The 22,715-nt window shown below is 42.3% G+C and overlaps 5 protein-coding genes across 5 annotated transcripts; 2 read left to right on the plus strand and 3 right to left on the minus strand.

Moving 5' to 3' along the window:
- Window positions 1-353: 353 nt before the first annotated feature.
- Window positions 354-5,914, minus strand: aldh9a1a.1 (aldehyde dehydrogenase 9 family, member A1a, tandem duplicate 1). Its single transcript, XM_079266779.1, has 12 exons — window positions 5,768-5,914; window positions 5,406-5,575; window positions 3,900-4,045; window positions 3,195-3,324; window positions 2,939-3,073; window positions 2,662-2,858; window positions 2,223-2,363; window positions 1,952-2,140; window positions 1,645-1,732; window positions 1,420-1,561; window positions 1,038-1,150; window positions 354-905 (listed from the first exon to the last, which is right to left on the minus strand). Exons 2-12 carry the CDS (start codon window positions 5,545-5,547, stop codon window positions 811-813), a joined length of 1,518 nt encoding a protein of 505 aa, XP_079122905.1. The 5' UTR covers window positions 5,548-5,575; window positions 5,768-5,914; the 3' UTR covers window positions 354-810.
- A 1,940-nt stretch (window positions 5,915-7,854) lies between these two features.
- On the minus strand, window positions 7,855-10,485 carry tmco1 (transmembrane and coiled-coil domains 1). The gene is made up of 7 exons (XM_079268020.1): window positions 10,298-10,485; window positions 9,621-9,698; window positions 9,463-9,522; window positions 9,272-9,318; window positions 8,954-9,021; window positions 8,639-8,783; window positions 7,855-8,350 (listed from the first exon to the last, which is right to left on the minus strand). Exons 1-7 carry the CDS (start codon window positions 10,365-10,367, stop codon window positions 8,252-8,254), a joined length of 567 nt encoding a protein of 188 aa, XP_079124146.1. The 5' UTR covers window positions 10,368-10,485; the 3' UTR covers window positions 7,855-8,251.
- Window positions 10,486-11,139: 654 nt separating this feature from the next.
- Window positions 11,140-15,830, plus strand: uck2a (uridine-cytidine kinase 2a; the record flags this gene model as incomplete). Its single annotated transcript, XM_079267676.1, has 7 exons — window positions 11,140-11,244; window positions 12,510-12,669; window positions 12,907-13,003; window positions 13,708-13,850; window positions 14,114-14,211; window positions 14,318-14,366; window positions 15,638-15,830. The coding sequence occupies 7 exons, from the start codon at window positions 11,140-11,142 to the stop codon at window positions 15,772-15,774; spliced, it is 789 nt and encodes a 262-aa protein (XP_079123802.1). The 3' UTR covers window positions 15,775-15,830.
- Window positions 15,831-18,103: 2,273 nt separating this feature from the next.
- Window positions 18,104-20,343, minus strand: aatf (apoptosis antagonizing transcription factor). The gene has a single exon (XM_079267800.1). It carries the CDS (start codon window positions 20,291-20,293, stop codon window positions 18,665-18,667), a length of 1,629 nt encoding a protein of 542 aa, XP_079123926.1. The 5' UTR covers window positions 20,294-20,343; the 3' UTR covers window positions 18,104-18,664.
- A 320-nt stretch (window positions 20,344-20,663) lies between these two features.
- magoh (mago homolog, exon junction complex subunit) lies at window positions 20,664-22,542 on the plus strand. The gene is made up of 5 exons (XM_079267027.1): window positions 20,664-20,830; window positions 21,173-21,231; window positions 21,655-21,765; window positions 22,158-22,240; window positions 22,327-22,542. The coding sequence occupies exons 1-5, from the start codon at window positions 20,740-20,742 to the stop codon at window positions 22,424-22,426; spliced, it is 444 nt and encodes a 147-aa protein (XP_079123153.1). The 5' UTR covers window positions 20,664-20,739; the 3' UTR covers window positions 22,427-22,542.
- The last annotated feature ends 173 nt before the right edge of the window (window positions 22,543-22,715 follow it).

The raw sequence follows: 22,715 nt of genomic DNA on the forward strand, positions 1-22,715 counted from the left end.
GAAAAGTCATAGTAAAGGTTATTGAAAGTAAAAAAGTCTTAGTATTGTCTTACAAAAAGCCATAGTATATTTTGACAAGTTTAAAGAAAGCAATTCATTTATGTAAAATATATATATTTTTTAAGTATTTACCGGTATGTAGTTTATAGAAAAGTCATTAAAAACATAGTATATTGTGTCGAAAACAATCCTAGTGTAGTATGCTGGAAAAAAAGTGTAGTATAGCATGTCACAAAAATCGTATATTTCAAAAAAGTAATGGTAATGTATTTTTTTAAATCATACAAACAAAGTAATATGTCAAAAGAATGTGTGTGTGTGTGTGTACTTCAAGATGAGGGAACCAAAGGTATCACAATGCTAAGTAATTTCCAGGTTTTAAGACTCAACTGCAGCGCTTTAATGTACTGAAATGTCCATATCAGCAATTATATTACATTTGTAAAAATGTGAATGATGATATACATGGTCAATACTTGTGAGTCACTCATGAAGTGATACTAATTCATCTTTAATCTTAATTCATCATTCATTCTGAAGCAACCAGCCATAGTCTTTGTATCTAAAACATTTGATAGAAAGGCGTTAGTTGTCCAATAGTGTGTCAGATAAGCATAAGTATAAAAAAGCAGACGCAGACTGATTAACCCTGATTCACAGTTCACTACACACATGGTTTCTAATTAAGGCTCACTCTTTAGGCAAACTAGCATTTGTTCTTCAGTTAGTTTGACATCAAAGCAGCAATTTGTTTAATAAAGTGTTTCATCCACAGTTCTGGCACAGCTGCGTTAACTTGGGTAGAGGAGTTTAGAAGAGGCTGTCGACGTCGCCCATTTCCACAACCACCGTCTTCAGCTGGGAGTAGTATTCGATGGTCACCTGGCCGTTCTCTCTGCCAAAACCTGGTGCAGCACAGTAGCGATCATGTTAACAGACAATGAAATGTCATACTGTGAACGTATTTCCTTTGCAGTTACAATGACAAACATAATAATTTGGACCATTTTAACCTTTCAAACAATAAACACCCCTACCTGACATCTTGTATCCTCCAAATGGCACTTCCACAGGGCTGATGTTGTAGTTGTTGATGAAGCAGGTCCCTGCCTCCAGGTTCCCGGCCACGCGATGGGCTCGGGAGATGTCCCTGCAGGCAGAAGAAGGGAACACATTTCAGTGTTTTTAATATAAAAATAAAAGTCTGTATGCAACTTGACCACAGTTAAAATGCGGCGTCGTCTGTTGTCGCAACCACAGAGGCCACTTGGTAATTGCAACACTCTTATCGGCTGCTCTGTTGAGGCCTGTTGAGACAACCTCATTATCTCTGAGAGCAAACTGTCAGCGTTGTGAATCAGTAGCTGCAACGGACTTCCAAACAACACCATGCGTGTGATCTGCCTGAACTCTGCTGACCTGGTGAAGACTCCGGAGGCCAAACCAAACGTGGTGTCGTTGGCTCTTCCGATCACTTCCTCCTCCGTGTCGAAAGGCAGCACTGACATGACCGGGCCAAAGATCTCCTCCTTCACACAGGTCATGTCATCCCTGCAGTTATCTGTGGGGAGGAAACAGACTGGGTGTAGCATACCGGGACACAAAAAACTGACTGAGCATGTGATGTGGTGTAGCGTCACTCACCAAGCACACAAGGTGCCATGAAGTAGCCCCCTTTCAATTTGGGGTCACTGGGGACAATCGGCTCTCCTCCGCAAAGCACTTTGGCTCCCTGGAAAGACAAGACATATTTGTCGAAAATAATTATGGGAAGTGAGATAAGTATAATTAAACGTCACATAACTGCTTTGGGGTCTGTATGAAAGCAGTGGCGGTGATATCACATCGGATTCACTCTCAGGGAAACGCCTCTCCAGGTTTGCTCAATTCTTCCACGGGGATTATTAAAGGTTCCGCTGATCGAATGCTCGGAGAGGATTAGAAGCACTACCTCTTTCTTGGCCTGGTTGACAAATCCCAGCACTTTCTCCAGCTGCGGCTTGCTGATCAGCGCGCCCATCCGGGTGCCGTCCAGCAGTGGGTCCCCCACGGGGATGGCCTTGGTCCTTTTCACGACTTCTTCAAGGAACTGGGGCATGATCTCTCTTTGCACATACACTCTGGTGCCATTGCAGCAAACCTAATATGTAGAAATAAAAGAATGCATTTGATCAGGTCGAGCTTGACACCGTAACAACACATACATGGTACAAGTGCCTCACCTGCCCCTGTGTCAAGAAGTTTGCCATGAGTGCTCCCTTCACCGCGTTTTCCAGCTCACAGTCTTTGAAGATCAGGAGGGGAGATTTCCCTCCAAGCTCCAGAGTCACCTGCTTCACCCCCTTTGCAGACATTGCCATGACCTGAGGGCAAGAAGAACACACTGGGCATTCACAACCGACAACAGGGACAATTGAAGCCTCGTGGAGCACTTAAGAGTTATGACTCAGCACAAATACTTTACTGCAATATATTTCCCAATACTGCTATTTGTTCATGCTTTGAATGGGGGTTTCTACTTCCCAGGAATCCAGTGTTTGACATTCATTTCACTCTGGTAAAAGAAATTAATAAAAATCTTCCATTTTCTTGAAAAGTGTATGTAAACAATGCCACGTATTTGGGTTTAATCATGCAAACACACTGCCGCAGTCTCTGCACCTTTTTGCCCGTTGGCACACTGCCGGTGAAAGATACTTTGGCGACCGTCGGGTGATGGCAGAGCAACGTGCCGGTGTCTGCCCCGCCTTGCACCACACAGAAGAGCCCATCGGGCACCCCCGCCTCTTTGTAAATCTCAGCCAGAATGACGGCAGTGACAGGAGTCATCGGAGAGGGCTTGAACACCATGGCGTTACCTAAACACAACCGCATTTTAGACACTTCAAGCCGAAGTTTAAGGGATACATTTTAAAATGTGGTAAAAGAAGACACTCACCACATGCCAGAGCAGGAGCAGATTTCCATGATGCGATCTGGAAGGGGTAATTCCATGCACCGATTCCCACGCACACACCAAGGGGCTCCCTCCTGGTGTAAGCAAAGGATCCGCCAGGAAGCTGGATGTGCTGGCCTTCCATGGACGAAACACAACGCAACTTTAAAAACAACACTTTAGTTTTGGAACTTTTATGAAAATCACACTTTTTGTTTTTTATGTGACAAAAACAAAAAAAAGGCATTTGTGTACCCACCTGCGAGTGTACCAGCCAGGCCAGCGTAGTACTCAATGCACTGCCAGGCAACATCAATATCCACCAGCGCCTCAGTGATGGACTTGCCATTGTTGATCACTTCCAGCTTTGCGATTTTCTCTCTTCTTTCCTATTTGTATTGGAGTAACAGGGGGGGGGGGGGGGGGGGGGGGGGGGGGGGGGGCTGTAAATGTAAAGGCTTTTGTACGAAGTATTTAATCAATTTCAGTAAGCGTGTTCAATACTTTTTCCCTGTGGCATTCCATTTCATTGCACATAACTTAATTTCTGAACTAATTTGTTTGGATTTATTTGTGTGTATGGATTAGTTTGGTTGTTACCGACATCTGGTGAAAGGTTCATGTCAATAGCACCTTTACAAATATATTTCCTGAGAAAAATGGTGACGTGTTCAATACTTATTTTACCCGCTGTATAGCTTTAAGAATGTACAGTGATTCGGAAAAATTGAGGTTAAAATCCAAAACTGCCTGACATCAATGAGGCCGCACAGACACACAAAGGTTTGTATTGTGCAAATGTCGGCCAGCTGTAGAGATAGGGGGGCATGTTTGTGCTTTTAATGAATAACTAGTGTCTTACTAAAAGCTTTCCAAAGTCTGCTCCAAGTTATGTTGCGCAACACTGAAATCAGACGGCCTGGTTTCCAGACTGGATGATAACGACACAGCTTGACCGGCTCACCCTGATAATGCGGGCGGCCTCTAACATCACCCGAGCCCTCTCCATGCCAGCCAGCTTGCTCCATTGTAGGTAGGCAGCGTGGGCGCTCTTTATGGCCTCATCCACCTCCTCTGCCCCACAGGGAACCATCTGACAGATGACGCGGCCTGCACAAACAACAGCAGCAGACTGGCTGAGCTCCAAGACAAGATATAAGGGGAAAGAAATACGTAGAAATCTCATTTATTCCTACACACATCCAGTGGTGCAACGGATCGTACAGCTTTAATGATGATTTCTAAGCTTCTTAGAGCTGGTGTAAACAGGTCAGAACATCTCCTTCAAACTGTACCAAAACTACATTCTACGATTACACGTGAACACATCATGAAAATGTGATAACTTCATAAACTGTATATAAAAGTACAATACAAGTATAATTTAACTTTGCCCAATACTCATTTTCACTGGACAGAACCTGAACGCATCAAAGTGCAACTGAATGGAACCTCCGTATGTTAGCCGTTAGCAGCGCTGCTAACGTTACCAGCTCTCGTGCTGTCAATTTCAACAGACTTGTTGTTTACAATGTAACATGATCAAGGATCGGCAAACAGAATGATGTCCTGATCACATATTTTACTGTATATTGGCGGATTACGATCGTAAGTAAAACTTCAAATATTCAGTTGTTGACTTTTACTTTGAAATATCTCTTAATTGGTACAGTAAAAATGTCTGATGTTCTGTATGGGTGGAGTCAACGATGCCTTGATTACTTATACATGATTCATTGTGTGGAATTATTGAGAAAAACAATTTTATAGCACCTTCAAAAATGTGCCATTTGAAGGTACAAATTCAGTTCAGAGTTTTTGCTTCGTAAAATATGTTAATTGACCGTCAGTCAGGTATTATTCATTTCCAGCAACCCTCAAATCAAAGAATAAAGACACTTTACGCACAATTTAGGTGTATTTTCCCTTTAACTCACGAGATGCAGGTAGCATGTTTTATACTTAATGTGAATATAATTAATTTAATCTCATTTCCATTATGCAATATGTATACTTTGTTGGCATCTTATTCTGAAAACCGGATGTTCGTCTGAAGAAACTGGATGTTATCTGGCGTTAATCTTTCCGCTAACTTTGCAAAGTCCTTCGCTCGCTCCCGATCTGTGCAGTTTGCCGTGAATTTCAGCATATAGCTAGGTGCACTACAATCTAAGTGTCTGCTGAGTTGACCACGGAGCTCTGAGTGTCTGCTGACTTGACCGCAGTCCATAAAGTCCTGTTCACAATGTTTACTGAGGTAATAACGTTAAATCAAGCGAGCAGGAGCAGTAGGGTCATTTTCTTACTCCGCCCCACCAAAGAAGAATAAGAGGGTTTCTGTTACACGACGTCATGTCCTCATAGCGACCCTGCCAACCTTTAAACTGGGCTTGAACATATTTCACTAATGTCATTATTAAGAGTCAACATATGACGCGTCACATAACGGAGCAGACTTCAGTCACTTTACCAGTCGCAGGCTCAAACACGGGCTCTGCGTTCGTCTCCTGTCTGGGCTTCACTCGCTTCCCACCCCAGAAATTCAGCGGATCTGAGATCAGCACGGTGCCCGTCGCGGCTCCGGGCATGGTGTCGAGGATTGACTGGGCCATCGTCACGGGAGGAGGACCTGCAAGGACACTGGGAAATACAGGAGAATGGCCGTTTAGCGATGAGTCAATCACGCTGCACGCTCCCGCCGTTAGCCAGCTGTTTGCACTATTTTAAGCGGAGCTGGCACAAAGTTAAGGCCCTTAGCCAAACCGGTGCGAGGAAAAACGGCGCACGAGAGCATGCACACGTACAGTTTAACACAGATTGCTGCAAACTCACCGGTTGTGCTTCAGCAAATGGACTCAATCTTGATGGAGATTTCAGGTTTTATGCACATTGTCACGCCCCGATTTGCTGACAGGACACGCGCCCTTCATGACACCAGACACAGATTAAAACCATGGGCGTATTAATAAATCGGGGCGACAGTTTGTTTTACTGTATTCTTAAAAGAGCCACGTAAATGTTTGATGTAAACATTTCCACTCATCTATTAATGATGTCATATATCTAGTGATGTTACGAGATGTGCCGACGCTTCGAAGCGTGTGTCGAGTAATGGAGGGGGCGTTTCCTTGAAGCGCGTATCGAGGCTTGCTTCATGTAGGGGAGGAGCCAAAAATGATGACGTCCGAAGCCTCGCTGCCCGGCTGTACCACGTGACTGCTTCGGGAAGTGGTTCAGAGTTTGCCGGGAGGTTCGACAGCAATATAAACCACTCAGGCTCCATTCAAAATGTGGGTTGTTGGTGGAGAGTTGCGGTCAGTTGAGAGTTTGGATAGTTTGGAGAGAGAGAGATAGTTTGGATAGCGTTTATATAGTTTGGAGAGTTTAGAGAGAGAGAGATAGTTTGGAGAGTTAGGAGAGTGAGGAGAGAAGGATAGGTGATGGAGCCAGCTAGGAAGAGGAGGATTTCCCCTGTGTGGGAACACTTTGATTTGATAACTCCTAATAAGGTAAGCTAAAGCTAACTCTATTTCAGACACATTAGGTTTGCTTATCAAGAACTGTATTTTTCACAGTTTCTTCTTTTATTCAAAGGTGAGGTGTTTATTGTGCTCCAAGGAGCTGGGGTACAATAACAACACCTCATCCATGCTAAGGCATCACAGTGCCTTGCATGAGAATAAGGAGGAAACTAGAGCTTCAGCCAGCCATTGTAAGTCATTACAATATTACAAATGCACCATCACAATTTTTCCCTGTTCACTTTTGTGTATTGTGCAAATTAAGACAGGTAACAGACACTGTATTTATTCTCTTTTAACCAGCCACCAGAAAACAAGAGCTGGATGAAGCCCTCGTCTCCATGATAGTGACGGACACACAGCCCTTCAGTATTAGTTTGGTGGATCGTTTAGACACCAGCGTCATGGAGGCACGGAAGACTCACAATGTAACAGCAGATGCCACTGTGGAGGTCCAGCGCTACCTTTCCGAGCCAAATATAAGCAGGCTGGAAAACCCTCTGGAGTACTGGGAGAGGCAAAAATTCCTGTATGCAAATTTATATAGACTTGCTCTTGCGTTTTTGTGCACGCCAGCATCTTCTGTACCCTGTGAAAGGGTGTTTTCAAAGGCCGGAGAGGTCGTGTAAAAAAAAAGGAATCGTTTAAAACCAAACACTGTTGAGAAACTGTTATTTCTGAATAAAAATGAATAAAATGTCCCGTGTCCTGTACATCACTGTCCAAGTTCCACAAGCATATTCAGTCCCCTCTTCCTAGTTCCACAAGCACTTTCACTGTCCTCTGCCTGCTTAAGCCCATGCCATTTTCCTAAAGTGACATAATAACATCATTACACAACCTGCCATATCATATGATACTCCCATTTTGGGAAAATTCACACACAGAATACATTCAAAAAATATATAAAAATATTTTATTATGCACATATGTGATCATTTATGTACAGAAATTATTTGGTCATACATTTTTGTAATTCAGTCATTCCCAACAGCCATAACAGACACAACAATTCAATGCATCACATTATGTGGTTCAGATACAGCTGCCTGTGATTATACACTTGGCCAGTAGGTGGTATCGTGTGCACATGAAGCATCGAGTAATGAACCCTTTCTCGAACCAATTGGCTGAAGTGTTGCGAGGCCTCATGAGGCGTCATCTCGCCATCACTACATATATCCTATTCAGGGCTAGCGGCAGCAGGAAGGCTACATCACATGCTAATGGTTTTGACAACCGTTTCAAATCAAGGTGCAGAGTTCAGCAACGGACAGCTAAGGGAGGAAGCTGGTCCTGGAATAGAATCCTACAGCGCCTCACAGTGTGCAAAGAGGGAGAAAAGAAAATAATCTGGAATAAATATATAGATGTATAATACAAAAGAAAACACCAATAAAGAGTTATCATAAAACTTTATTAATAAGTAAGAAATAAGGATACAGACAATGACATACAACAATACTGACAAACGGATCAGATGTTACTGTGCCAATTAATCATTGAAATCTCAAAACAATGGATGGCCTGTGCTGAACACAAGGTATCATCTGTATCCTTTGGGAATCAACTTAATCACGGACTCATTTTCTTTTTTTAATTTCTAAGCGAGACGATCTTAAAGTTAAATAAACAAAACATGAATGAGAAATCCGACCGAAGTCAGTGACGCAGCAGCAGATAACGCCTTTGCTCCATCCAGCACTGCAGAATCCGTTCGGTCTGTGCTCTGGGGACGGAGCCGCGGCTGCACAGTCGCAGTGCGGGAACGGAGGCCGTTGAACCTGCCTGGCGATCAGGAAAACTTGGCTGCTTGGGGAGGAGGTCCCAGGAAGCCTCCAGCCTGTTTGGTTGCAGCTCTGGAGGGCGCGAGACCGAGCATCTTCTGAATGTTCTGGAGAGAAGACGCAGAACAACCACAACAAAAATATGAAAAATATACAATTACATGAACTGTATCATTTTTGAAGATGCCGGAAAACTGATTGGCCTTTCCCAAAGCACAGCATTGCTGTAACATGCTGGGTATATTAATCTGGGGTTTTAGAGGGTTATTTCTTAATACGAATGTCTCAATTATTGAGATTGCCAAAGTCACGTTCCAGTCTGTGTTTTCCTGATTTATTTGTTTGATGTTCAAAATATCGACACAACCTCTCCCTGGGTATAGTGTAGAAGTTACCTGTCTGATGGACATGGTGCACAGGATGTAGAGGAAGATGAAGGAGCAGTCCGTGTAATCCTCGCCCAGCAGGTTGCGATGCGACAGTCCCTGGATGTAGGAGAGCGGCACGAACGGCAACTTGGCCACTACTCTTCCGTCGAAGCTGAGCGATACAAAGAAGTGGGATGAAGAAGTTTGCAAAATGCATAACTCCTCATCAACAGACTGAAGGTCATCGCCATTTGAACTTTTCTCTTATTCCGGTTGATCGTTTCGATAAATCAAAAGATGAAGATGTACAATCAACTTGCTTTAACTTTGTGCATCACTTACATGGAGTTGAACATGCCCATCAAAGCTGTGAAGCAGAAGCCGATGGCGAACATGGACTTCATGCGCACCTGCAAAACAAACGCAAGATTAAAAATGGAAATTTGAAGTTAGATCACATCTCACTACAGTTTGGCAATACTGACACATTCAAATACATTGATAATGTTAAAGTGTAGGTCAGCCTGTTAATGTTGTCATATCATATTTATTCTTGACTACATCCAAAAGAACCAGAATCCCAGACATGATTTCATATGACAATATAATAACAGATTTATCGGAGCATTGCATATTTATTGTAAACAAATTGTCTCTCACCATAGACAAGTCTCTGTTGTTGTTCTTCAGTTTCTCTTCTTGTCTTTCTGTAACACATTCAGACGCATACATCACTTATCGAGGAACACTTGTCAAAGTGAGGAGAAGGGCAGAGATGTCGTGGTTTTGGCTTTCTCGTTGGCATAAAAGCAACTTATTTCTCAGCCGATTTGTTTACAGGGGGTTCTTACCAATTTTCTTCTTCTGCTGACGTCCTGCGGATTCTGTGATGGTTTCCTTTTTCTTCTCAACTAACATCAAAACAAGCAACAGAGAATGCATCAAACGGTGTACGGAAAGACAATCAAAGCAGAAACGACAGTATGAGGTTCACGCATGAGTCACTTACGTTTTTTGCTCTGTTTTTCCACTTCAGCCTTCAGCCTCTTGTACTTTTCAGTGCGATACACTAAAACCCAGGTAATTCCTGGGGAGAAAAATCAGAAGAACATGTTTGTTTATAAAGTAGAACAACTCTTTTGGACCTCTGCCACTATGGTGCAACATGGGGTAGGGCAACATATGCGTTGAGACAATATACATTTCTCAGATTTCTCCACTATCCGATATTATATTTATTGGATCAGCCAACAGCCAGACATTTCTGTCTGATTATTTTTATTAATAAGCATTTTGTTTGGGGGGGGGGTTCCCATAAAAGTTATGGTATTATCACATATACTGATATCACAACATACAGTTACATATACTGTAACTGAGACTTGTTTACATTTTAGCATACTCCTAGTCTTTTATTATGAAAATTTAACCGGAAGTCTTATTTGCGTCTGACTCGCTAACGTCAGGCATTAGCTTAGCGTCAGGCATTAAATGCGCTGTGCACACTACTGGTCCTCACAAGCACCAAAAGTAGCCATTCATCAATATTAATAACGTAAACAACATTGCCCCGCTATTTAATGGAGACGGGTGTAGAAACATGGCGTATCAATGAGTTTCTTTGACGACAGGAAAATACCTTCATACTCGAGCTGTCTGTCGGACTGTCAGCAGGATTTTACTCACCTTCGGCCAACAGCGCTGTGCAAACGGAGATAAACACGATGAGGATAGTGTCTGCAAACATGGTGCTCATTGTGCTCTGGTCCCGTCTACTATCTTGTTTATCCGACCGCAGATAGGTCAGTCTATCATTAGAAGCTCCTCCACGAGCAGTGAGCACATTACACTGGTCTTAGACCCACTGCGCTGATGTCAGCAGTACAGAGGAGGTCATGCATGTGAAAAGTACTTCCGGTTCAACGGCCTCAAACTGTTTGACTGTTCTATACATTTTTATTTTAGATATTTCTTAGTTTATTTGTATCGACTGTCTCACTGAGCTTTCTGTTATTGTTATTATTGCCTTGCTTTTGCTGGTTTGTCTGGCAAAGCACTTTATAAACTCTGTTTTTAAAGGTGCTCAATAAATTAAGTTATTATTATTATTATTATTACACTATACCATACTTTATACTATCTGTAGTACACGACTATAATACATATTTTATATATTCATAATATACATATAATATATATATATATATATATGTACAATGTATGTGTCTATGTGTATTACCGTATATTGCATGGGCAGATGGGCAGGTGCACCCAAAATCTTTAAAAAATGTACTGAAATAAATGCTTTTCTCTCAAATGTGTAAATATAAACATGTAGATGTAATGACAGTGAGAGAATGGAAAGCTGATTTAAAAAATATATAATTTACCCAATTCTGATTTCAACATCTCGTCATTAACGCCAGCCGTCATCATAAGCCATCATTAAATGGGAGGAGCACGCGAGGAGCTCAGGCACCCCTGTGTGTGTGTGTTTTTCGAGGGCCGCATCGTGCTGCAGATGAAGCATGGCAGGAGACAGCGAAACAAAGCAAGGTGACCAAGCTGAAAATGAGAGCATTAATCCGCAGCCTTTCCTCATCGGTGTGGCTGGAGGGACAGCCAGCGGCAAGGTGGGTGGCCGATAATATACGCGCTGTAATGCTGTTTCTTGGTATTTATTTGGTGTTTTTGTATTACGGTATTCTGTGTCAACCGGCATGAATGGATTCGTTTAAAAAAACAAACAATTGAAGATGACACGCTTTTTTTTCCTACTGGAAAATAATCGAAGCCTATTTCTAATATTTTAGTTGGAATTTGACTGATTGTATTCCCTGATAAGTACTGAGTGTATAGGCCAGCCGACAGCATATTTTATGTCAAAATAAGATGCATTGTCAAAATAGGCCTTTTCTTAGATCAATAAAGAAGCATGGTGTGACATGTGGAAATCAGACTTGGCCAATATGTTTCTCTAAGGGGACATAAAGGGTTTCAAGGATCAGAGTAAATGGATTTCAATTAATTAGCATTACCTGCGCAGGGTCTGGCTATTAGCACCTGAAAATAGAGAATAACAATAAAACGCATTTACAGACTCTGAAAGTAGAAGTTGAAAATAACCAAGCAGCTATTATGTTAAGATGTGATGCTGCCTGTATGCCATATCTTTTATCTTCGTGATCTGCATTGGTGTTTCTGATGGGTCTGCTGGAACCTGATGTAACCTCTGTCTCACTTCACCTCATTTCTCAGGTTTCCTCATTGACATACCAATTGTGTCTTCAATGTCATGAGAATAAATATCTGCATTATCATTCTAGATTCTGTATTCAATATTGATATTGAGTTTCAAAGGTTGCCAATAAGTATTGTTACCTCTTTTGAAGATCCAAAATGGACGCATTAGTTTTATATTTGGTTGCGCAGGTTGCTTTGCAGAGTCTTTCATCAGGACATCACATGCCAAGGCAAAATCGACATCTTTATTTCTTCTTCTCAATGTGTGCGACAAATGTTGTTCTCCAAATGTCAGAGAGCTAGTCAAGCGAATCAAGTAGTCCTGTGTGTGGGACATTTTGGACAAGGGAGCTAAATTCATTTATTATTTAAGTAGCCTGTTCCTCGACGTTAGTCATGTTGGTTGATTTTATCGGTGACTATATCAACTAAACTTTGTTCAGCAGTTGTTTGGGTGTGACTTCCTGGTACTAAGCCCTGTTTTTTTTCCCCACAAGAGTAACCGCTCACAGAGCCACCTGCTCTCCCACGCACGTTATCTGAGAGTAAACTGCATTCTTGTTTTAGAACAGTCTGTGACTGTATCTGTCTGCCAATCCAAGTTTGCGGCCAGCGGTTTGCCATGCCACCTGTTTTGTTCTCCTTGTGTGACTAGTCGTCGGTGTGCAGCAAGATCATGGAGCTGCTGGGCCAGAACGAGATCGACCACCACCAGCGTCAGGTGGCCATCCTCAGCCAAGACAGCTTCTACAGGGTCCTCACCCCAGAGCAGAAGGCCAAGGCACTCAAGGGCCAGTTCAACTTCGACCACCCAGGTGTGTGTCGGTATTAATCACCTCGTCACATGCCTCAGTTGTGTTCATGTATCATCTGGCAGCAGGGTAATCAATGATAGACGCCTGCTGGCCTGAAAGAGCTTGTCACCTGCTGGGAAATGTCTGCCTTGTTCATTCAGAGGCGATTCCAGCTGATCATTCAGGACATTAAATCAGGATATTACATCCTGCTGCAGAAATGGTTTTAACTGCTCTGTTCTCTTTCCCTCTGTATAGATGCCTTTGACAACGACCTCATAATCGCAACTTTGTGGGACATCAAGGAGGGAAAAACCGTACACATCCCCGTTTATGACTTTGTTTCCCATTCCAGGTAAACGAGTTATCAATCAGGCGAAATGCAGACGCAACATACTTTCATTTATTCGTTTCAGCCCAGACACTATTAAAGAGGACTCCAATGCACCAGAATGTGGCAGTAACATTAACTTAAAAAGTGCTAAATGCGAAATTCAGAGCATGTCTATGGCCTCGATGTGGCTCTCAACATGGCGACGGCTGAGTATGCAGCTAACAGAGCTGACAGAGCTAACAGTGTTTACACGAGGGGGAACCATAAGGTGGGTGCTATGCTTTCACGACGCCACAGTCATACAAAGCAAATGGCTTTTTGCTGTCTTATAAATGCTCTGAATATCGTACAGAGAGAACCTTCTTAAAATCCACTGTGGTGGATTAACTACGCCACCTTTTTTTTGTAAATTGGTCTTCACAGTGAAATGAATGGAAACCAATAGCTGCCTGGAAGGAAGCTAAACATTTGAAAATCTGAAACACCACAGTATGATCTCATCATTGCTGCAAAATATATTTAAATTGTATATAGCACTGGAACACTGAATAATTAAACACTGGAAGATTGTTAATGTAGCTTTGAAGCGAGACTGTGTAGCTTCTAAAGAAAAAAAATACTTTTTTTCAATACAACAAACTATTGCTCTGTTCAATGCATTCTTGGATTGAGCAAATGTTCCATGGCAACACTTGTAATTTTATGTTATGTCTTTTGTATGGCAGGAAAGAAGAGACGGTGACGGTGTACCCTGCTGATGTGGTGCTGTTTGAGGGCATCCTGATGTTCTATTCTCAGGAGATCCGAGACCTTTTCCAAATGAAGCTGTTCGTAGACACAGACGCAGATACACGTCTATCTCGAAGAGGTGAGACATCCAATCGCGACAGTTTCCTCTGGTTTTTAAATGCTAGAGAGGCAAGACGCTAAGTTAAAGATGATTGGTCATTTTGGGAAATACGGCAGGTGTATAGCTCAGCTTGGCCCAAAGATTGGAGGCAGGGGGAAATGGCTAGACTGGCTCTAAAGGCAATAAAATCCTAAACACAAGTCATCTACAGTAACTCTGCAAAAAAAAGAAGTCAAACTACTGGTTAAAGATAACTCGTCCCTGGTCTTATCTACCCCCAGTGCTGCGTGATATAAATGAACGTGGACGGGACTTGGAAAGCGTTCTAGCACAGTACATCACTTTTGTAAAGCCTGCGTTTGAGGAGTTCTGTCTGCCAGTAAGTGCTATTCTACATGTACTGTAACACTACTCCACTCATTTGCATGATTGTGCCCCTGAGCCTTGACTCATGGTCGAACCTTTTTTTTTTTTTTTTTATTCAGACAAAGAAATATGCCGACGTGATCATACCGAGAGGAGTTGACAATCTCGGTGAGTATTTGTGCTTTTGGAGCTCACACACTATCGTGTAGCAATTGAAGCCACGTGTTCGAGACACTAGTCTTAACAGTGTTATCAGCAAGGACACAGCTGTGTCTGTTATTGGCCTCTGAGCTGAGAATTGTGTTCTCAAAATTAAGGAAGCCGACACATCTGCTGCTGGGAGAACCAAACACCTTTGTCTGTTGATTTGAGAAAGGAACTTTGAAACTGAAATCCAAAAGAAACTGCAGACGAAAACAAAACGGTATCGTCTAAATATCTTGAAGCAGGATACCTACCCTGACTCGGCCCCAGTTTTTGCCTCTTATGTATTCTCATTACATTGCGGTCACAGAGCTAAGCATCCAGTTATACCCTGCAATCTTTAAACTGAAGACTGAGTCTGCAGCCATGCTAGCAGTGAGGGCAGTACTTATGCTGCATTCACATGGAATCATCATTTTAACGGACGAGAGCAGGACGCTGAAGTTTGGTGAGGTCAGCAGAGAATACTAGCAGAAGTAACTGTAGACTGCACTGCCTTCCAAAGACAACATTTTTTATTTATTGCCATCCTCCGCAACGGAATTTACAACCGGATGCTACGTAGCTTGCTCAGAGGAGAAATTGTTTAAAGTTTGGAATATAATATTAACGTAAAAGCTGCATTTTATAGCTACATGCAGTACGAGAATAGTTGCATGAAATAATGGACACAAAATGGTTTTATTTAATATATTTTTTTCCATCACCATGGCCACATTTCGTCATGCATGCTTCGTTTTCCCATGCTGTCCAGAAGGTGTTGTCAGTCTAAGGTCTACACAGGCAGCAAGCTCCAAGTGAAGTCAACGTAGAAGTGCCTTAAACCTGCAGTCTCTCTAATGGCCATCAGGGGGCGACTCCTCTGGTGGCAAAAAGAAGTCTGATTGTACAGAATTCTATGTGAAAATGACCCTACTTCTCACTTGATTTATTACCTTAGTAAACGCTGTCAACATGAGTTTATGGTTTCAATCGCTAGTTTGAAGTATTCTCCAATACAGCATAGTGTTCATTCAGTAAATGTTTCCACTGCGAGTAAAAGGGATGATAAAGCAGGGTATGCTTTAGGGTGGGGCTACCTTGTGATTGACAGGTTGCTACCGCGGCATCAGCTGAGACTGATAGGGATGTCATCAGTTTTGCAAAGATCGATGTGTAGCTTCGTGACTTAAATGTAATGGTCAATCATAAGACACACAACCCTGACCACGCAATCTCTTTGTCTCTTGATACAGTTGCCATAAATCTTATAGTTCAGCACATCCAGGATATTCTAAACGGCGGTTTGACCAAACGGCTGAACGGGTGGCTAAATGTCAATGGAACGACAAAGAAGCAGCCAAACATGGAGTCCAGCAGTCGGCCCCACTGAGTGCAGCGCTCCCCGACGAGAGGAAGGAGGGCTCAACCAGCCGTATGTGTGTTACATTGTGGCCAACAAGGCAGGACTAATTTCCAGGGACACAAAAGGCCTCTTTTTGATATGATTCTGTTTGGACTGACGAAAAACAAATCGAAGGCAAAATATCCCTTTTGTGGGGAATAAATCTGTATTCAGTTATATATTTCGCTTCAGTTTGTGTACTGTATGATAAAAGGGATGGGGAGAGATACAAAGGGGCTACCTTTCAATTTAATTTAATATTGATGCTTGCCTTTACCACAGCACTGATGAAGCAGAAGCCGTCACGGTGTCTAAATAAGATTTCAGAACACCGGTCAGCCTTTAACCATACAATGGCTGCAGTCAAGCGACATACTGCTCAAAGGCCAGGCCTTACCCTGTCTCCCTACCGTTAAAAGTTGCACCGTGTGACCCGACTAATTCCCTTTATCAATGCAACTTGTCATCTTGTTTTTTTCTTTTCAAGTTCTGTATAAATCCTAACTTGACTTGTACAAATAGATTTTGAAAAAAATGTACTTAATGGTTTGAGATTTCAGGTGTTTGTGGCTTGTTGCTTTGTCTCGTCTACGTCTAACAAACTGAATTAGTTATTAGTCAATTTAAACAACCGATTCCCACCTCAAACCATCTGATGTATGAAATCACCAAAGATCAATTTCTGTACTGTCTTTGTGGACGAATTTATTTTTATTTCAATGTGATACTGGCGTTACCGGAACTCATTTAATAACATGTTGTTATGAAATGTCCACGGGGTATTATTTTTCTTTCGAGTCCCATAAACTTGAATACTCGGATGAGTTTGTATGCAAGTTTAATTTGATAGACTCACTGAAAATGGTGTTTCTTAATGCACAGAGTTGTTTAAATGTCAATCTATACAAGATGCCCAATGTAAATGTGCACTGTAGGTGTTTAATGGGATTTTTGTCCTGTGTACATTCTCTCATGATAAAGTTCTCAGGTACTCCTTGTTTGCTTGAGTTCACATGTCATTTACATTTAAAAATATAAATTTATTTTCAGACAATGGACTGTTTTCCTCTTATCTTAAAATGTAAATACCACAAGCTTGGTGCCATAATGTAGATGCCAAGACCAGGTTAAACAATTCAAATTTTAAGTTACTAATACAAAGTGGGTGTTCATGCATTATTCCAAGGTGGTCAGCCTCGCTGCTAAGCTTGCAGCCAGTTAGCTTCTTTTGTTTTTTGTATTGTTAGCTGAAATAATTGTGTTCATAATGTTGGAGCTGGTTTTGATGTAATTGCAAGTGGTGGTGCATTTGCGGCCGTATTGCCGACAGTTTGTTGATGTGACTGTAGTCTGAGATTTTCTCGGTGTCGGTAATTCCCGGCTTCTCTGACTGACAATTACAAGTCGGAGGCTGACGTTGACATATAAGTGAAGTGATGTGAGCGTGGCAAATGACAAGTCAAAATGTCTACTATGAAAAAGGCCTATGCAGTGTTTTTATTCTAATATATTTAAATTTGACTACTTGTTGGCTAACATAAATGCACAAGAATGTGTAATTGTTTCTCCACCAGTTATATTTCTGACTGTCGAAAGAACATTTCGACCATGTTGAGAATAAAAAAACAATTGCAAAAAATGCAATTCAACTTTTGATTAAATAATAAAATCCAAATATTGAGGAAAGTGTTCGAGGCCTCCTTTTTGGTGTCTGGTCAACATTTTCAGCTATGAACCTGTGATGCATGCAAGGCCACAGGTATGCAGCGATTATCCATACTTGGTCTAAGCAGGGTTTCAGTTTGGAGTGTGTTCACGCAGGAAAAGTGAGAAAATTATCATCGATGTATGATTATATCGGGGTGCATTCCAATACCATACTGCCATATTATTTAGTAAAATCAGCAAAATATTTAGTCTGTCCAATATGCGGTGTGTAAATGTCTTCTGACCCACAATCCTCTGCGCAGCGGAAGAAATGTCACAACTGAGACAGACGACAGCCTGATGATAGCTTATTGAAATTGAACGCTACAGACCGCAAGGCATATATGAGCAAGAGGGTCAAAGTTCAAGGTGCAATGTTCTGACAAAGTAGTGTCCCAAATTTGTTTGTATACTGCATGTATGCCACAGTACACACTTTGTAAGGGTAGCTGCAGTATGTACGAAGAGAAAAAATGATGTGATTTGGTACGCATTCTTGATTTATTTTGAATGTGCTATAGATGGACATTATTCTCCCACAATGCAATGCACATATGGAAAAGGAGCTGCCGACAACTGGAATTTGTTTTATTTAGTTTTTAATGGATGTATTGTGAAACATCTCACAGAACACAAAATAACTTTCAGTGGAAAATAATTTTGCCGTTTCTCTGAACTTTGCCAGTGACATCCTGAAATAGCAGTTTTACGACAGAAGTATTCTATCATTCTCTGTTAGTATGAAGCAGTTTGTGTTCATTTTTTGTATACTAACTGGAAAAACAGTATACTACTAAGACAAGTATGCAGTTTGTATGTTTTATGGAATTGAGTCACAGAATATACTTTTAAAAAAAAGGTATAATTTGTACACATTTTACTTGAATCAAATGAGACTTGGTGACAGAAGAAAAATTGATACATTCACTTTTTTCCTTCAAATCCACTTAACATACTGCATTTTGTTTTGGTGGAAACACATACTGAAAATGCCACTCGGCATAAAAAGGTATTTATGAGGAACTGTATGTGCCATACGAGTCCATATTCTGACAAAGAGCAGGCCCGCACAGACTGCTGCTCGGCATCATTTGAGGTTCGTGAAGAAAGGCACTGCTTTGTTTACATCGTGGCACTTCGGTATGTGCTCCTCGTGAGTACCTCCTACACATCACTCCCTAACTGTAGAGTTCTGACCAAAGAGGCCGCGATACACTTCGCTGCGTGCCTCGTCACTCACTGAGCTGTGGTCAATAGGAGCCATAAAATTGACCAGCTTGCTGTGGATGTGGAATCGGGTTTTACGCCCCTTGCTGGCTTTGGTATCCACCTTCTTCTTGATCTTGCTGCGCAACTTCTGGATGGCCAGCCACTGCCTGCCCATGGCAACCTGGTCATTGGGGTCCGCAGCACTCGTCCTGCGCTCAATCAGCTCTCTTAGCAGCTGGTGGTAGAAATCGTCGTCGTCAAATATATTCTCGTCCAGATCAGTTAGATGCGTGTTTGCTTTCAGCTGCTGTTCCAGCTCTTCTCCCTCTATGCAGACGGTTTCAGAAGTGAGAGCAGCGGCCTCTTTTTTCCCCAGGACCCTGTATTCTGAGCGTCGGGTCTGGGTGCGCCGCACCAGCCTCTCATTGTCCATCAGCACCTGCTCCACCTGGGTCAATATGTTTCGGTCGAACGCACCAAAACCCTTGCTGCTTTTGCCCATGATCAGTCTGGTTTTGTCATGCCACTTTTGCAACGTGGCATTATTGTAAGGCTGGAAAGCAGCAAAACGTTTGGCCATAAAGTCTGGATATTCAGCCATCTCTAGTTTTCGTTTCGGCGCTCCACCCTCCGGCACGGACGCCTCTTCATCCTCCATCTCATCACTGTGTATCTCCTCACCTTCACCCTGAGCTTCCGTCTTCCCCAGCGCGATGGTTCTTGTGTCGGCATTCTGGTACAGCAGCGGATCGTGCAGCTCCAGCAGGGATCTCTGAAGAGCTTTCAAAGCTTTGTGGGTGTTCTTCAGCTCCCCCGCAAGTTCGGCTCCACCCCTCCTCTTGAACTCTGAGAAGGTCTGCGTCTGTGGAAGCTGGTTGGCGCTCACCAGAGCTTTCTGGATCTTGATTCGACCCTCGAGCAGTTGGTCCCACAGGGCCAGCTGGTCCTTCACAGCCTTCCCTTTCTCAACCTCCATGTCTACTTTCTCTTGAGAAAATGTGCGGACAGTTCCCTCATCCACGGCATCTTCGTCATCATTGCTGCTTTCAGTCTCCTCCTCGCCACTGTCATCATCATCATCATCATCATCTTCTTCACTCACACCAAGTTCATCCATGTCCTCTGTCAGTTTGTGGAAGTCCACTCCCTGAGGAAGGGTGATGTCTGCACCCTTTGTATTAGAGGCCAGTTTAATATCAATGCCCACCAACTCCTCATCTTCGAAATCGTTTTCTTCATCATCATTAGCTCCCTCATCTCCCACAGAATCCACTTCTTCGAGCTCTTCTATGCTGCCCTCCTCCTCCTCATCATCCTCCTCATCATCCTCATCCTCACCAGATGCCTCAATGTCCATCAGCAGCTGATCACGAGAGACTGTCTTCCCCACATACCGTCTGTCCGTTTCTGAGAGTAGGGATGTGTTGTGCTTCCGCAGGGCACTGAGGCCGACCCCATCTTCATCCTCGTCCTCATTAAATCTTTCCACCACTTTGGCTTTGGTCGCCTCGTCACCGTCATCCTCTGGATCAGCGAATTTAGGCAAAGGATTCAACAAATCCTCAAGCTGAAGAGAAAAGGAGCCTGCCATGGATTAGAATGAACGACAACCACTACACGTGTAGGAGCCGTGTCTTGGTGAGGGAAGTGATGACGTGAGTAAAATGCGACGAAACATAAATGCCGGGTGAGTTAATCCCTGAGTAGAGTATTTTCAATGCAGAACCTCTCCTTAGAGAGGAAATTTTGGGCCCACAAGTTATCTGACTAAATATATACAACAGAGATGATTGGATATTTTGCCATTTTGAAGAAGGGGATGAGCAGGGAAAGTGTGTATGAATTAATTTCAGGGACAGTAACCTAAGTACGTCCATAGAATAGTAAGAACCTCCTGAGAGACAAGATACGGGGCATGAAAGCCCGCAACCCGTGACCATCTACGCATGCGTACATTGGTGGCGACGCACAAGGCTTCTTCCTATCTGAGTTTTGTTCGCGGGCTCGACTAAAGAGAGTACTTTCTGGAGAGTCAAGATGTCTACAAGTGACTTCTATTTGAGATATTATGTCGGGCACAAAGGAAAGTTTGGACATGAGTTTCTGGAATTTGAGTTCAGACCCGACGGTAAGTACAGTTTGGCAGGTAACGTTAAAGCAAATGTGTTAGCTACGTCTAAGCTAACGTCGCTAGCCATCCGGTAATGGCAAGGCCGCAGCGTACTCGAGACGAGTTGCGAGCCCAATATCATCTCTTTTGTTTCACCTTTATTGTAACTTGAATGCAAATAGTTAATGTCTAGACTGAATTAATAAAAGCAAGACATATTTGTTATAAATGCAGTGATAATTTGAGAAATACCTCATACCATATGAGCGCCATGTGGCCTGTAGGGATGTTAACAAACTGAGTTTTGTTAAGTTTTGCATTGTTTCATAAAGTTGTTTTAATTTTATCGTTTTCTTGCAGGTAAACTGAGGTACGCAAACAACAGCAACTACAAAAATGACGTCATGATCAGGAAAGAGGTAAGTTAGTGTTTACAAACAAGTTCCTGTAAACCGAATCATTTGTAGTCCATGCTATTTGGGTTTCTTTCATTGTCGTCAATGGACACTGTATAATGGCACCGTCGACATAAGAACCATATATTTGACTAAATTGTGAGATGTCAGGTTATTTCATCCAATATTGCATGTAACTAGGGGGGGGTTGCAGTCATTCATTAAGGGGCTTGATAGTGATGGTCAACCGAGCAGAAAGGTTCATTGTTTCTCAGTTGAAACAGTTTGTAACATGAAATTCAGACCTTAATATTAAGATAATCAGTATATCTCAGATGTATGTCATATATTCTCCCGTCATATCAGTGTTATAAATGTATGGCCCAGCTCCGCGCATTTACGTTTTAAGTTTGACCATGTTCGTCTTTGCTCTGTGTACCAACCCAGGCATACGTACACAAAAGTGTGATGGAGGAGCTGAAGAGGATCATCGACGACAGTGAGATCACCAAGGAAGATGATGCTCTGTGGCCGCCTCCCGACAGAGTTGGCAGACAGGTTTGTGACTCAATCAGTGACCAGATTATTGATATGTTTACCCTACATCCCCCCCCAGTTCTGTATTTTGGTGTAGTTTTTAACACTGTTGGCGTTGCACTGCATTCTGGGAGCTGTCAGATTTTCTGACCTCAATGGAAATGTTTTTTTGTTTTCACCTGATATGTTTTAAATGGGTCACAATTTTGTATAGCACATGCAGAGGACGCCACCTTTCAATATTTGATCAACCAGTTGATTATTTTTTTTTCCATTGTTGATCACATGGACATGGAGTCTGACACGTCACAGATTTTGTCAACACTGCTGCTGTAGTAAATCAACTTTGGTTTGACCAACAACATAATTGAAGCCTTGAAATCACTCGTCTCTCTTTGTCCTAATTTTCCCAGGAACTGGAGATCGTCATTGGGGACGAGCACATTTCATTCACAACTTCCAAAATTGGCTCTTTGATTGACGTCAACCAGTCAAAGTCAGTAATTTATCCAGTGGTGGGGAAAGTAGACACTGTATACTTCTTACTTACACTCATAGTTTTAATATTGCACTGTGTTCCAGGGATCCTGAAGGTCTCCGCGTGTTCTACTACCTGGTGCAAGATCTGAAGTGTCTTGTATTCAGTCTCATTGGCCTCCACTTCAAGATCAAGCCTATCTAAATGTGGATTTTGCTCTTTTTAATTGATTTAGCTAATGTTTCTGTTGTATTACTGCATTTGTACATTTGCTTTGAGTGGAACTTTTTTAATTTTAAATAAAGGGTGAGAGAAATGTACTACTTGTCTAAGCTACTCGTAATATTTCATTACAAGTGTCCTTTACTGGTGTCGACACCATGACTTAACTTTTATTTATATAATTTATTGTATATATTCTATATTTTTATTCTAGTGTGTGGAAATGCTTTTTAGTAAAATATCAATACTAAATGGGAAAATTGTTCTTGCA

This window comes from Melanostigma gelatinosum (genome assembly GCF_949748355.1).
Source record: "Melanostigma gelatinosum genome assembly, chromosome: 4".
NCBI lineage: Eukaryota > Metazoa > Chordata > Actinopteri > Perciformes > Zoarcidae > Melanostigma > Melanostigma gelatinosum.

Bases quoted from the DNA above. Each gene is read 5' to 3' on its own strand.
- aldh9a1a.1 (XM_079266779.1), bottom strand. From the start codon at position 5,547: ATGGCCCAGTCAATCCTCGACACCATGCCCGGAGCCGCGACGGGCACC. The intron at 1,733-1,951 runs GTAGTGCTTCTA...TTGTCTTTCCAG, and splicing joins TCAACCAGGCCAAGAAAGAG to GGAGCCAAAGTGCTTTGCGG. The intron at 906-1,037 runs GTAGGGGTGTTT...GTGCTGCACCAG, and splicing joins TGGAGGATACAAGATGTCAG to GTTTTGGCAGAGAGAACGGC.
- tmco1 (XM_079268020.1), bottom strand. From the start codon at position 10,367: ATGAGCACCATGTTTGCAGACACTATCCTCATCGTGTTTATCTCCGTT. The intron at 9,022-9,271 runs GTGAGAGACAAT...TTTGTTTTGCAG, and splicing joins ACAACAGAGACTTGTCTATG to GTGCGCATGAAGTCCATGTT. The intron at 8,351-8,638 runs GTAACTTCTACA...TCTTCTCTCCAG, and splicing joins GCACCATGTCCATCAGACAG to AACATTCAGAAGATGCTCGG.
- aatf (XM_079267800.1), bottom strand. From the start codon at position 20,293: ATGGCAGGCTCCTTTTCTCTTCAGCTTGAGGATTTGTTGAATCCTTTG.
- magoh (XM_079267027.1), top strand. From the start codon at position 20,740: ATGTCTACAAGTGACTTCTATTTGAGATATTATGTCGGGCACAAAGGA. The intron at 21,766-22,157 runs GTTTGTGACTCA...TAATTTTCCCAG, and splicing joins CCGACAGAGTTGGCAGACAG to GAACTGGAGATCGTCATTGG. The intron at 22,241-22,326 runs GTCAGTAATTTA...ACTGTGTTCCAG, and splicing joins ATTGACGTCAACCAGTCAAA to GGATCCTGAAGGTCTCCGCG.